Source organism: Pagrus major, chromosome 3 (assembly GCF_040436345.1).
Source record: "Pagrus major chromosome 3, Pma_NU_1.0".
Classification (NCBI taxonomy): domain Eukaryota; kingdom Metazoa; phylum Chordata; class Actinopteri; order Spariformes; family Sparidae; genus Pagrus; species Pagrus major.
The window spans coordinates 1,799,387-1,814,587 of NC_133217.1; the positions used below are offsets into that span (position 1 = coordinate 1,799,387).

Here is a 15,201-nt window from a genome sequence, read left to right on the forward strand (position 1 = left end):
CTGGTTAAAAGGTCAAGAAACGTTCAGCTTCTGTGGAGACATGCCCGAGAAAACACTGGAGCCAAACTCTCTGGATCATACAGGTCTGGGAAATTCATTTTCCTCTTGACAGCTAAAGCAGCATGATGAAAAACCTTGTAGAAACGGCGCCAAGCTGCAGCTTTGAATCATATTTAAATAGAGAAATCTTCTCCAGAAAGCAGTTTCCCACCATCAGGAACATCAACACAATAACATCAGCCTCTTAAAGTACACTAAAGCTCTGCGGTGCCTCGCTGAAATGATTTATTTCTCAACGCTCCGCTGGCTGACGGGAACTCCGCTTGGACTGATACACAAGTATAACACCTTGTTTCTCAAAGGAGCGAAAGCACAGAGGAGAAGAGGAGCTGAGGAGAGGGGAAGGTAACACCTCGTCTGGAGGTGAGAAGAGGACGAGGAGAGGAGGGTCTGCAGAGAGAAAAGAGTGAAGAGGAGGATGTGTGAAGAGAGAGGAGATGGTGTGAAGGAGACGCAGAGGAGAAGAGGTTCAACTGGAAAATGACTTTCAGCAAAGTGATCAGACACAGACAGAGGAGACGAGAGGTCAGGGGTCAAAACACTCATGTCAATGTCGACGAGAGAGCCAGAAATGTAACCTCAAAGAAAACATTAACTTCATGATTTAAAATAAAAAAAGCCACCATGATGCCTTTAGGAGATTCAGACCTCGTCCTCTGTGATGACACCAGTGAAAACACTGAAGGAAATCAGTTAAAGTGGAAGTTAAAGACGGATAGAAACAGTCCAACGAGACCGGAAAGAGATTCTCCTCTATCGATCAGCAGGTGGAAGTAAAACATCATCACCTAAAAGCCGACTGTACAGGTGAAATTTAGGTGATCCATCCATAAATCAAACCTCTGTGTCGTCACCTTCCATCACTGGGCTTCTCGTCGTCTCTACATACATCTGTTGCTGCCATGGAGGTAAAACTGTGAGGGGTCACATGACAGAGCAGCTACAGCGCCGCTTTAACTCCTTAACAATTATAAATCTAGTTGACGCTCTCTGTTCGATTTGAACCTCGAAAGAACAAAATCAGTAAACTCAGATTTTTTCAAACTAGAGGTCAGTTGACGAGAAGAGTACATCCGATTTTGGTGTTTGATTCGTTTTCAGCTGACGGAAACGCGTGATGTTTTGAGAACTTGGGTCATTTTGTGCTGCGAGGAAGGAAAAAGAAGAGATGAGGAGGGAGGAAGATGTGTGAGAGAGATGAAGAGGAGGGAGGATGAGGACATGTGGAGAGAGAGAGGAAGAGCAGAGGAGAGAGAGTGAGGTGTCAGTGGTGCAATGCAGTGCTCACCACCCCACCCAGACACACACACACACACACACACACACACACACTTGTATATTATACTTATGGGGACCTTCATCAACATAATAAACATGAAGATATAATAAAACAATATAAGAAATATAACATACAATAAATATTTTTATAAGTTTAATAAGAAGTGAACATGTCCGTCTTCATGTGCGATAACACAAACATTAGTGTGTGTGTGTATGTGTGTGTGTGTGTGTGTGTGTGTGTGTGTGTGTGTGTGTGTGTGTGTTCGTGGTGGAGCTCCAGGCTGACAGGCTGAGCTCTGCTGAACTTTCCTCCAGGAGGGAGCGCTCTGTCTGGGGGGAGACAGAGGACGACCATCTGGTCCCTCCGGGTGCCTGTGGAGCTTCTGCTGCACTGACTCTCCAACAGGCCTCGTCTGCACCCTGCTGGAGTGTCCTTGAGCAAGGGACACACACTCAGTCCCTGTCAGATACGTGGCTGCTGTTGTGGAGGTGACCTCTGACCTCTTTACATTAGTGTTTTTTCACAACCACACACGAGGCAGTGAGGTTTATGGAGCGCTGTGATTGGTGAAACTTACAGGAAACTTTGATGATTGGTTGTGCAGGATTCACAGGGGTGGTTGGATTTGCATTCATTTTTGCAAGTGCGACATTGTCGGTGCTTTCATGATGACGGGCTGCTGATTGCTGTTGTGTAAGTCATATGAAGGCTTCATACTTCTGCTGGTTGGCTGTTGGAGGACAGTGATGTGTTCACAGTCTTGTTATTTGTTTTACACCCCGTGTGAGTGTGAATTTGGATTTTAGACTAAAGAACGTTTCAAGGTTTTAACATTTGACTGACAGATTGTCGTCCGTCTGTTTTCAGGAGGGACTCGGGACATCGGCTCGGCCCTCACCAGGATGTGCATGAGGCACCGCAGCATCGAGGCCAAACTCCGCCAGTTCTCCATGTGAGTATAGATCTGTGTGTCGGCATCATCCTCATCTTCTGACCATCACTTCTCCCTCCACCTCCTGCTGTAACACCGTTCCTCTAGCTTCCTCCTGTCCATCTCCATTCTTTTTTTTAAGAGCCAGAAAACTTCACCTCCGTCCTCGTCTTCCTCTCTCTACACGAGTTCATTAACTCTCCCAGTGTGGAGGGAGACAGTCAGTCAGACAGAAATGAGAGGATGAGACCTCCAGTGGAGTCAGATGCAGTATAGATAGACAGTGTAAACAGGAAGCAGCCAGGATATATTATGCATACTAATCATAAACTGATGGACGCTCTTGTTTTGTTGCATTGACTCAGCCTCTATTCTTAACCCCAAACCAGGGACTGTTGCTCTAACAGTGTGTGTCGGTGTGTGTCGGTGTGTGTTTGCAGGGTGTTTCTGGACTGTCTGATCAACCCTCTACAGGAGCAGATGGAGGAGTGGAAGAGAGTCGCCAACACTCTGGACAAAGATCACGCCAAAGGTACAAAAAACACAGAGACGCACTGAAGCACAGACGACAAATGAAGATAGACACCGAGTTTATTTATGCGGCTCTTCTACTGTTGACTTTCTTATTTTATGACAGTGATTTGAGTCATTTTAAGGGGGTTAAAAACATTAAAAAATGTATCCCCCCTTCCAGGAGCGGGACAAGGGTGATCTACAGTAAATCCTAGCTGGTGCGATGGCGTAATATAACACCAAAATCTTTATTAGTTAACTTTTTGACTGTTTTAAACTAAAATTCTTACATTTCGCACCTTTAACTACATGAAATCATCCGCTAGAGTCAGCAGAGGTAGCATCTCCTTATACTCTGCAGTCACTGAAGTTTGGTTATTATTTCTGTTTTTTAGTTTTTGAGAAATTTTCATGCTATTTTTTTTTTTACACACAATTTCTGTGGTAAAATGTCCTGAAAAAGTCAGATTCTGCTCTTAAGTCTGAAGCATGTAGCTGTATTTTGTCTTTGTCGGACAGTCATGAGAGTTTAATGTTTGCTACGTCAGAGTTTATTCGGCAAATCTGTTTCTGGTTCAATTTCTGATTATCAAAAGACAAAAACCACCTCAAGCAAGCATACACATTTTTTGCAAATTTTGCCGTTTCCATTAAAATTTCTAATGCGATATTCTACAAAATGCTTTATGGAAACATGGCCAGTGTGTTTTCATCTAATCTGTGTGTGTTTCTCTGCAGAGTATAAGAAGGCTCGTCAGGAGATCAAGAAGAGATCTTCAGACACTCTGAAGCTGCAGAAGAAAGCAAAGAAAGGTTTGTAATCTCCTCAATGTTTGGTCACTTATGAACTGTTATTTATGGATTCATTCAGGCCACAGAAAGCTGAGAATGGTCAGGAATGAGTCAGACATAATTAAACTGTTAGTGGTGTTCATGAGATAATGAAGTGGTATTGAAGTGATGTAACATGATGAAGGGGAGTACGTGAAAAGATGTTGGAGGATTTAAAAGTTAAAATCATGTTTTTTCTCTCTTCTCCAAAAATCTGACTCCTGCGGTTTCCCATCATGCTCTGCTCTGACCAGCTGATGTATTCGGTAAGTTATTTTACACACCTGCTCGCCTGTCAGGGCGAAAACCTTTCTCCCTCCTCTGTCTTCACTCTCCTGTTCTTCGTTATTATGTGAGATTATTCTGGAGACAAAGAAATATTTTATGTGGTTGTTTGATTGGGATATCCCAATAACACAAAAGATGGCGCTACAAACTCTGACTTGTTTCAACATGAATGTAGCAGGTGGAGGTGAGAAGACAAGACAGAAAGTTCTGGTGGTCTTTCTGTTTCTCGGACACATCCAGCGCTCTGTCACACATCTACATTCCCAAATCATAAAACAGCTGCTCGGGTCAGCTGAAGTATTTTCCCACATTGTTTATATGTTTGTGTGAGTCACACAGCTCTCAAAAAAAATAATTGTCCGGTTAAAAAAAAAAAAAGATTCTCCAGAAATATTTTTGTCCACTTGGTTTCACTCATGAAGCAAAAAAAAACCCCAGAAAATTCTCTGGTCAAAAAAAAAAAGGAAAAAGAAACAAAATACGTACGTTTTTTCAAGAAAAAAAAAATTCAAGGAAAAAGAGTTTTTACAAGGGGAAAAAAAGTTTTTTCTAGAAAAAAGTTTTCCTAGAAAAAAATGCTTTTTTTCAAGAAAGACAAAAGACAAACACACATTTTTTTGTAAGGCTTAAAAAAACTCACATAAAAAATCCCTAAAAGTTTCCCGAAAATTCCCAGAATTTCCCAAAAATTTTCTGGAATTTTCCCGAAAATTTCCCGGAATTTTCCCGAAAATTTCCCGGAATTTTCCCGAAAATTTCCCGGAATTTTCCCAAAAATATCCCAGAAAGTGAAAAGAATTTCTTGTTTTTTTAAAGAGAAATTTCCCCGAAAATGCCCTGGAAGAATAGCAGTTTTTTATTTTTTCGTCCTGCAAAAGTTTTGGCAAGACAAAAACACATTTCTTTTTGTACGGCTTTAAAAAACTCACAAAACAAAAATTTTCCCAAAATTTTCCAGGAATTTCTGGGACTTTTCCCGAAAATTTCCGGAATTTCCCAAAAATGTCCAGAAAAAGTCCCGGATTTTACCCGAAAATTTACCCTAAAAGTTTTCTTTTTTCAAGAAAGAAACATTTTTTTTCTGGAGAAATTTCCTCAAAAAATGTCCCTGAATTTTCCAGAAAATGTCCCAGAAGTGGGTTTTTTTTTTCAAGAGAAAGAAATGCTTTTTTCAAGAAAATGAACCTTTTTTCAAGAAAGAAATTCTTTTCTGGACAGGCTGGTACAGTGATGACACTTTTGACAAAGGGAAAAACAACTTGTTGCGTCACATTTAATGCCTTCATCACTTTTTGTCTCATGAGAAACTGAGCAAAAAAACAACAGAATTCAGCAGAATTCTTTTTTTCCTCCTGCAAAAGTTTTGGCAAGACAAAAACTTCATACTAAAAATACATAAAAATACTTACTAAACAAAAATCCCCTAAAACTTTCCCGAAAATTTTCCAGAATTTCATGAAAAAATTTTTCCCGAAAATATATCAGAAGTTTTTTTTGAAAAAAGCATTTCTTTCTCTTTAAAAAAACACACTCCGGGAACTTCCGGGACATTTTTGGGGAAATCTCTCCAGAAAAAACGTTTTTCACTTGAAAAAATGTTTCTTAAAAAAAAGAAAAATTCTGGGAAATTTTTGGGAAAATTCTGGGACATTTATTGAGGAAATTTCCCCAGAAAAAATGTTCTTTCTTGAAAAAAGAAAACTTTTGGGAAAATCCCAGGACATTTTTGGGATCCGGGACATTTTCGGGAATTTTCGAAAATGTCCAGGAATTTTCCCGAAAATTTCCCTGAAGAGTTTTTTTCAAAGAGAAATAAATGCTTTTTTTTCAAGGGAAGGATGAACTTTTTTTCCAAAGAAAACAATTATTTTCAGGAGTCTTCTTTGTATATTTGTGAAACCAAGAGCAACAGCTTGGCATTTCCAGGAATTTCCAGGATTTTACCCAGAATTTTTCCGAATTTTTTTTGGAATTTCCCAAAAATTTCTCGGAATTTTCCCGAGAATTTCCCAGAAAAATGTTGTTGTATCCACAAAAAGGAAACATTTTTTTCAAGAGAAAATAGTTTTGTTTTTTTTTTTCAAATGTAATTTTCCCAAAAATGTTGCGGAATTTCCCCGAAAATGTCTTGGAAGAAAACATACTTTTTTTCAAGAAAGAGAAATTCTTTTCAAGACAGGCGTGATAACACTTTCTTGAAAAGTTTATTCAAGAAAAAAATTAACCTTCTTCAAGGAAAAATAAACTTCTTTCAAGGAAAGAATATTTTTTCAATATATATTATATATAATATTTTTTTGTACATTTGTGAAGCTAATCCGGAAATTTCCCGGAAATTCCCCAAAAGTTTCCCGGATTTTTCTCGGAATATCCCAGAATTTTCCCGAAAATATCACAGAAAAATGTTTGGGTTTTTTTGTTGTTTTTTTAAAAGGACAAGATTTTTTAAGAGTAAACATTTTCTTTTTTTAAAGAGAAATTTCCCCCAAAATCTTCACTACACACTTCAATAGTCAGACAGCTCTCAAAAAAAATTTGTCCGGTTAAAAAAAATAAATGCTTTTTTCAAGAAAAAAAAAAAATTTCAAGAAAGACAAAAGACGAACACATTTATTTTGTGCGGCTTAAAAAAACTCACATAAAAAAATCCCTAAAAATATCCCAGAATTTCCCAGAAAGAGAAAAGAATTTCTTTTCTTTTTTTTAAGAAAAAAATTCCCAAAACCTTTTGGGGAAATTCTGGGAAAATTTCTTTTGGAAAAAAAAAATTCTCTTGAATAGAAAATATATTTTTTCTTGAAATAGTTTTTATTTTTTCTTGAAAAATTTCAATTATTGGGAAAATTCCGGGAAAATTCAAGAAAAAATAAAAACAATTTCAAGAAAAAATATATTTCTTTTTAAGAGAAAATCATTTTTTTATCCAAAAGAAGTTTTCCCGGAATTTGCCCAAAAATGCCCTGGAAGAATGTTTTTTTTTCAAGAGGAAAAAAATGCTTTTTTTTTTTCTCTCATGAGAAACTGAGCAAAAAAACATTAGCATAATTATTTTTTGCAAAAGATTTGGTAAGACAAATAGACATTTCTCTTTAACCACATAACAAAAATCCCCTAAAGGTTTCCCGAAATTTTCCAGGAATTTCCGGGATTTTTCCCGGAATTTTCCCGAAAATTTCCCAGAAAAATGTTGGGGTTTCTTTAAAGGAAAAAAGCAAGATTTTTCAAGAGAAAATTATTTATTTTTTAAAAAAGAAAACAAGTGCTTTTTTCAAGAAAATAAACCTTTTTTCAAGACAGGCTGGACATTTTTGACAAGGGAAAAACAACTTGATGCATCACATATAATGCCTTCATTATTTTTGTCTCATGAAAAACTGAGCAAAAAACAACAAACATTCGCAGAATTCTTTTTCTTGTCCTGCAAAAGTTTTGGCAAGACAAAAACACATTTCTTTTTTTAAGGCTTAAAAAACTCACATAACAAAAATCCCCTACAATTTTCCTGAAAAAACATTTCTTTCTCTTGAAAAAAAAACACACTTCCAGAAGATTTTTGGGGAAATTTCTCTTTAAAAAAAGAAAATGTTTTCTCTTAAAAATCTTGTCTTTTTTTAGAGAAGAAAACAAACAAACATTTTTCTGGGATATTTTTGGGAAATTTCGGGATATTTCCGGGAAATTTCGGGATATTTCAGGGAAATTTCTGGGAAAAATCCCAGAAATTCCTGGAAATGCCAAGCTGTTGTGCTTGGCTTCACAAATGTACAAAAAACACTCCTGAAAAAATCTTTTTTTCCCTGAAAAGGTTCAGTTTTTCTTGAAAAAACTTGTTAAAAGTGTCATCACTGTACCAGCCTGTCTTGAAAAGAATTTCTCTTTCTTGAATAAACTTATGTTCTCTTGAAAAAAGACTCTTCTGGGACATTTTCGGGGGAAATTCTGCAACAGTTTGGGGAGAATTTCACTTGAAAAAAAGAAACTATTTTCTCTTGAAAAAATGTCTTCTTTTTGTGAAAAAAACAACACAATTTTTCTGGGAAACCCTTGGGAAAATTCTGAGAATATGCTGGGATATTTCCGGGAAAAATCCCGGAAATCCCGGAAAATGTCCCAGATTTTACCCCAAAAAATTCCCTTTTTTTTTTTCTTTTTTCAAGAAAGTCACATTTTTCTGGAGAAATTTCCTCAAAAAATGTCCCGGAACAAAAATTTCCCTGAAGAAAAGGTTTTTTTTCCGGGAGTCTTCTTTGTACATTTGTGAAACCAAGGGCAACAGCTTAGCATTTCCAGGATTTTTCCTGGAAATGTCCCAGAATTTTCCTGAAGATTTTTCGGGATTTCCCGAAAATTTCCCAAATTTCTTTCCAAGAAAGAAAGAAACTTTTTCTTGTGAAATTTCCCCCAAAATGTCCCAGAAGTTCCCCGAAAATTTCTCGGAATTTTCCTGAAAATTTCCCAGAAACATTGTGTTGTTTTTTTCTCTTTTTCAATTGAAATTTTCCCAAAAATGTTGCAGAATTTCCCCGCATATTGTTTCTTTTTCAAGAAAAGAAAAAAAGAAATGCTTTTTTCAAGAAAACATACTTTTTTTTCAAGAAAGAGAAATTATTTTCAATATGACACTTTTGACAAGTTTTTTCAAGAAAAAATTAACCATTTTCAAGGAAAAAAGATTTTTTCAGAAGTGTTTTCTGTACATCTGTGAAGCTAAGTGCAGCAGCTTGGCATTTCCAGGAATTTCTAGGATTTTTCCCAGAAATATCCCGGAATTTCCCAAAAATTTCCCGGATTTTTCTCGGAATATTCCGGAATTTTCCCGAAAATATCCCAGAATTATTTATTTTTTTAAAGGCAAGACTTTTCAAGAGAAAACATTTTCTTTTTTTAAAGAGAAATTTCCGCGAAAATCTTCCAGAAGAGTGTTTTTTTTTTTCAAGAGAAAGAAATGCTTTTTTCCAAAAAATAAAAAAAACCTTCCGAAATTCTGGGATATTTTCGGGAAAATTCTGAGAAAAATCCGGAAATTTTTCAGGAAATCTTAAAATTTTTCGGGAAAATTTTAGGGGATTTTTGTTATGTGAGTATTCTTAAGCCTTACAAAAAGGAATGTGTTTTTGTCTTGCCAAAAGTTTTGCAGGAGGAAAAAAAGAATTCTGCTAATGTTTATTGTTTTTTTGTTCGGTTTCTCATGAAACAAAAAGTAATGAAGACATTAAATGTGATTCATCAAGTTGTTTTTCCCTTGTCAAAAGTGTCATTACTGTACCTGTCTTGAAAAGAATTTCTCTTTCTTGAGAAAAGGTTCATTTTCTTGAAAAAAAAAAACACTCTTCTGGAACATTTTCTGGAAAATTCCAGGACATTTTCGTGAAAGTTTCTCTTTTAAAAAATAAATTATTTTCTCTGGAAAAATGTTGTGTTTTTTTCTTTAAAAAAACCCCAACTTTTTTCTGGGAAATTTTTGGGAAAATGCTGGGATTTTTTCGGGAAAATTCTGGGATTTTTCGGGGAAATTCTGACAAAAATCTGGAAAATTTTCCGGATATTCATTGTTGATTGACATTGTTTTTCTTCAAAAAAGATATGCTTTTTAAAAGAAAAAATATATTTTTTTCAAGAATTTCTTTTTCTTGAAAAAACTTTCATCACTATACCAGCCTGTCTTGAAAATAATTTTTTTCTCTTGAAAAAAAAAAACACTCTTCCAGGAAATTTTTGGGGAAATTCCGAGAAAATTCTGGGAAATTTTTGGTTAAATTCCGGGAAATTTTTTGGGAAAGTTTTGGGAAAATTCTGGGATTTTCCTTTTTTTCAAGAAAAGTTGCTTTTTTCAGTAAAAATTTTTTGTCCATTTGTGAAACCAAGCTTAAAGTTTTTTTCCCAGGAAAATAAAACATTTAACGTGTGAAACAATAAAAACGTTGTTCAGGAGAAAAACATTTTCCCAGAGAGAAAAAAAAAAGTCATGTGAAATGGAACAAAAAAAATTGGGTTTTTTCAGGAAGCATTTTCAGAAAAATCTCCAAACAACATCTCCAATGTTTGTTTTTTTCCCATAGAAACAAAAAGTTCAGTCATAAATAAAAACAACAACAACAAAAAATTTTCTGGTGAAAAAAAATCAAACACATTTTCTGAAAAAAGGAATTTCTTTCTCTCTCTAAAAAATGTTTTTTTTCCTGATGAGTTTATGGTCTCAATCTCTAGTTGCAAGTCTTGTTCAACACAGCATGATATTCATTTAGTAAATTATGGTCCCATTTATAGTAACATAGATGATAAAGTCGCTACCACAGCAACAGTCCGATCAGATCAGGATGTCCTCCAGGCTCCTCCCTCCCATCTGAATGTGGTCACCTCTCACACCAGAAGATGACTCCTGTCTGGGTTTCCCTCCCTGTCTCACTCCATCTGTCATCCTCCATCTCTCATCACATTCACTTCATTCCAACATGAGTTCTTCCTCCTGTTTTCCTTCTTTGAATCTTCTCTTGTGACTCTGCGGAGGGAGTTTCCTCTCGTGCGGTAATAACAGGCTGGAGGACCGAAGCAGCTCGACCACATCTGAGGTTCCTCTGGGGTCAAACCCAGGTCCTGTTTGTTTAGTCTTAGAGGCTCGATTCAAAGCTGGAAGCCATCGAGGCGTTTGTCTGCAGGAACAACACGCTCTTGTTTCCAAACATAATAAGGCTGGTTTTAGTACGATGAATCAGACTGGAACTACTCGTTCTGAGAGCAGAGGGCTTGTTTGGATGTTTTCTTGTGGTTCTCTGCAGCTCAGTGGGCAGAGCGAAGCAATAACACCGACACGTTCACCCTCAACGTCCTCAGTCTCAGCTGTCCGTCACTGTAAACGTGACAAATTCAGGCTGGTTTAAACATCAGTGTGTGTTAAACCTGCTTGTTCTCTCTTTCTGTATGTTGTCTTATGCTTCTAAAGGAAAAAGATCCAACATATTTCATATATTATTAATGATTAATCAATAATCAATTGGTAAGTTAGCCGACTATCAATTAAGGAAATGACTTAAAATTTGCATCCCTAGTCTGTTTCATTCTTGTGAATGTGAAATCTTGAGTACGTCTTCACAGAGTTTCTTCAAATTTGGTGCAAACGTTCATGAGGACCTATTGATTAACTGCCAAAGGTCAAAGGTCACTGTGACCTCACAAATCACATTTTTGACTGTAACTCAAGAATTCATTAGATAATTATGATCAAATTTGACATTAAATGTCTGATTGGATAAAATAATGAAGTTATGACACTTGATATCTAAAAGGTCAGAGGTCAAATGCACTGTGACATCATAATTCTGCTGTTGAGCCCATTAATCATCGTGGTGGCACACAACTGTGACGAGGTATTTTTACTTTAACTTTGGAGATGTTATGTGTAGAGCTGCAGTTAATCAAGTAGTTGATGGATATGAAGACTTGATTCATCGTTTCAGTCTTTCAGAAGAAATTTCATACATTTGTTGCTTTTTTCTTGAGTTTTTTTGGGTTTTAGACTGGTGTTCGAACAAAACAAACAACTGAAGACGTCACTTTATTAACATTTTAATTTTAATTTCAATTCACGGCATGAATCCAGGAAGAAATGCTGCTTTTAATCCTTTTATTGTTAAATATTTCTGAGGAGGCAGCCATCTGGTTTTATCATCAACCATTGTTTATTCAGGGAAAAATGGGCTGAACAACAATACACTGAAATTCCATTCATACAGGCTACACAATAAAGAAATGATCAAGTCCAATATAAGAGCAAATAGTTTAATAAAAGCATTGACTGGCAGACGTTTCTGCAACCAAAGCAGAAACACTGGATAACAACCATTCAACAAAACTTTATTGAAATCATCAATGAACAAAATCATTCAGTTCTGTGATGTTGAGTGCAGCCATCTTGTAAACGGTTGATTAATCATTTTCACAGAGTTTCTACTGCTGATGTAAACACGTCTGTTGTTGTTGTAACCTGGTCATGAGGACACAGAAACACAAAGAGTAGAGAGGATGAAGGATGAAGGATGAAGGAAAGAGCTGAGAAATGTGAGACTGATGTTGAATCCTGTGGGAAACCAGAAATTACATCCTCGTCCTGTGAAGAGACTCTCGGCCTGTTTTCTGTCTTTATCACCGAAGCGTCCGGCTGGAAAAGTTCAGACCGAACTGTCTTCTCCCGTCGATCGGCCCGACCACAGGACCCGGCCGTGGATCTCACTGGGGGGATGAAGAACTTTAATTACATGTTTATGTTTGTGCTGAAGTTCAGATGATGAGATTACCAAACGATGGTTGTCTGAGAGAGGGAAGCAGAAGCAATGACGATCAGACGTGATGTGATCAGTTGGTAAACTGTGGTCAGAGTTTCCTGCGGTGATTTCTCTGATATGTCTTATTGAGAATAATCCCACGAAAAGCACCAAGTGTAGAGAAAAACATCACAGAATCATGTCAGCAACAGTTAACAGTCCGTCCATCAGACTCAGACTCAAACTCAACAGCTTTTGAGATCCTGCTGAGCAAAAACATCCGAAAGACGTGATTCAACATCTGTGAGGACGTTGAAAAGACGTCCGCTGGAGAGCCAGGATGAAGAATTGATTTCTAGATGTTGTTAAAACTATAAAACAATAAAATAAAAGCAGAATCTTATGAAACACGTCTGTAATTTAAAATGTGAGTACTTTGTAATCAGTTATCTTTATACAACTGACAGCCTGATTTATAATGTGTGACGTGTGTTGATGTGTGTTGGTGTGTGTTGGTGTGTGTTGATGTGTGTGTGTTGATGTGTGTGTGTGATGTGTGTGTTGGTGGTTTGTTTCCAGATCGCTGCTCTCAGAGAAACTCTGTAATTCTTTAATGTGGGTTGATGGTCTGTGGGCGGCTCTAACTGTTGTTTTGGAGCGATCGGGTGTTTGCAGAGTGAGAACAGGCCGTCCTCTCTGTGCCTCGAGTTGTTTAGTGAATATACGATTTCACAGATAATAACGTGTCTGTGGTTCGTCTGAAGCTTCAACTGCCGCCTGGTTTCTCCTCTCTTAATGCACTGGATTACAGGTCTTTAATTAAAATCACGCATTAAGTTTGTTACAGTCGAGTCTTTGTTGATTACAGAGTTTTCTGATTCTTTTCCTTTTGTTTAAATGAAAATAGTTTTGTTAACTTTTTATGCTTCTGTTCATGTTTTTTTTTTTCTCAGTCTGATCTGAACTGTTTTCTCTCCTCCTGTGTTTTATGACCCGACAACTGCTGGAAAAAAGTTTGATCAGAATAATCTAAGTTTTTGTTTCCATCTGTGAAACCAAGTGAAAAAATATTCAGGAGAAAAGAAAAAGTTTTTTTCATTTGTGAAATTTGTCAAACTGAGTGATTGTTTTTTTCCTTTTTTTTCTTCTTTTGGCAGATTTTTTTTTTCCATTTCACATATGAAAAAAAAAAGTTCCTGAAAAAAAAGAAAGTTTTTCCACTCTGTTTCACGATTAAAAAAAAAATTCTCCTGGAAAAAATAATTCAGGAGGAACAAAAACATGTCGTGTGAAAACAAGAAAAAAAAATTCAGTTTCACTGATGAAAACAAAATATCTTGAAGAAAAAAAATTCAGCCTGTTTCACAAATCGGAAATAATTTTTCTCCTGGGGAAAATAATTTTCTGGAGAAAAAGAAAAACATTTCATGTGTGAAACTGAATGATTTGTTTAAAAAAAAAATTATTTTAAAGAAAATGTTTTTTTTTACTTTGTATAAATTCCTGGAGAAAACAAAGAACATTTCATTTGTGAAACCGAGAAACTTTTTTTCACACATGAAAAAAAAATTCCTTGAAAAAATTTTCATGAAACTGAATTTTTTTCGCTCTGTCTGTTTCACTCCTGGAAAAATAATTCAGGATGAAAAAAATGTTTGAAAACAACAAATGTTTTTTCAAAGGAATTTTTTTTCTATGAAAAAAAAAAATCTTGGGGAAAAAAAATTCATGAGAAAATGAAAAACATTTCATGTGTGAATTTTTCTTTGTAAGCAGAAAGTTTCACAAAAAAAAAAAAAAAATCTCCTGAATAAAAAAACATCAAGGCGAAAACAAAACATTTCATTTGTGAAACCGAGTGAATTTTTCATTTTGGAGATTTTTTTTTCACGATAAATTACAGGAGGGAAAAAAAAAACGTACAAGCAAACAAAATTTTTTAACAGGGGAATTTTTTTCCAATCTGTTTCACACATGAAAAAAAAAATCCTGAAGAAAAAAAAATGTGTTTCACACATCGGAAAAAAGAATTTCTGGAAAAAAAGAAAAACTTTTCATGTGTGAAACCGAATGATTTTTTGTCAGAAGTTATTTTTCCAGTTTCACTACAGAAAAAAAAACTTCTGAAAAATTGAGAATTTTTTTTCCCACAAAAAACACCAGGAGGAAAAAAAGTATGAAAACAAAAGTTTTTTGTTTTTTTCAGGGGGATTTTTTTTCTGCTCAGTTTCACACATGAAAAAAAAAAATCCTCCAAGAAAAGAAAACAACATTTCATGTGTGAAACATGTGAAATGGTTTTTCCCTCAGACCATGAAAAAAAAAAATTCCCAGTGAATTCAAATTCACTGAAAATTAAGAAACTTATAAATATCATCCTGGCAAAACTTTCTTTTCCACCAATTCTCAGGTCATAAACATGAGAGAAAACACAGAAAATGGATCACCAGAAAAAAAACATCTTCACTTGGCCCTCAGGGCTTCCATAGTTCTCTGACAGGCTTTATTTTAGTTTGTTATCATGTTAGAGACAAACTTTACACATGAACCTTAAAATTAAAAAAAAGTATTTTCTTTGTCTTGAAAAATAAGTGAAGTTTTTGTGTGTTGACCTGAAATGTGGTTGATTGTGATCGAATAATTGTCATTTTTGGATTTTATGTAATTATAAATGTGTGTGTGTGTGTGTGTGTGTGTGTGCGCAGGCCGCGGGGACCTGCAGCCTCAGCTGGACAGCGCCATGCAGGACGTCAGCGATAAGTATCTGCTGCTGGAGGAGACGGAGAAGCAGGCGGTGAGGAAGGCGCTGGTGGAGGAGAGGAGTCGCTTCTGCTGCTTCGTCTCCATGCTGAGGCCCGTCGTGGTCAGTCCCACGCCCAGACATCCACACAGCAGCAGCTCTGTGACCTTTACAGTGACAATAATTTACCTTCTGAGAACACACCTGTAGTTGTGATCCAAACACTTGCTGCGTCTCCTAAACATGGCTGAATAAACACCGTCTGTGCTGCGGCTCGGCCGTCAGAGTGACGTAGTTT

At 36.3% G+C, this 15,201-nt stretch overlaps 1 protein-coding gene across 1 annotated transcript in view; it reads left to right on the plus strand.

Annotated features, from left to right (window-relative positions):
* The window catches only part of LOC140993423 (protein MTSS 1-like), a 53,727-nt gene that overhangs the window by 30,055 nt on the left and 8,471 nt on the right, over window positions 1-15,201 (plus strand). Inside the window, exons 4-8 of the mRNA XM_073462851.1 lie at window positions 2,210-2,294; window positions 2,714-2,805; window positions 3,525-3,599; window positions 3,872-3,883; window positions 14,869-15,026. Coding sequence (XP_073318952.1) covers window positions 2,210-2,294; window positions 2,714-2,805; window positions 3,525-3,599; window positions 3,872-3,883; window positions 14,869-15,026 — 422 coding nt within the window. The remainder of the gene's footprint in view (window positions 1-2,209; window positions 2,295-2,713; window positions 2,806-3,524; window positions 3,600-3,871; window positions 3,884-14,868; window positions 15,027-15,201) is intronic.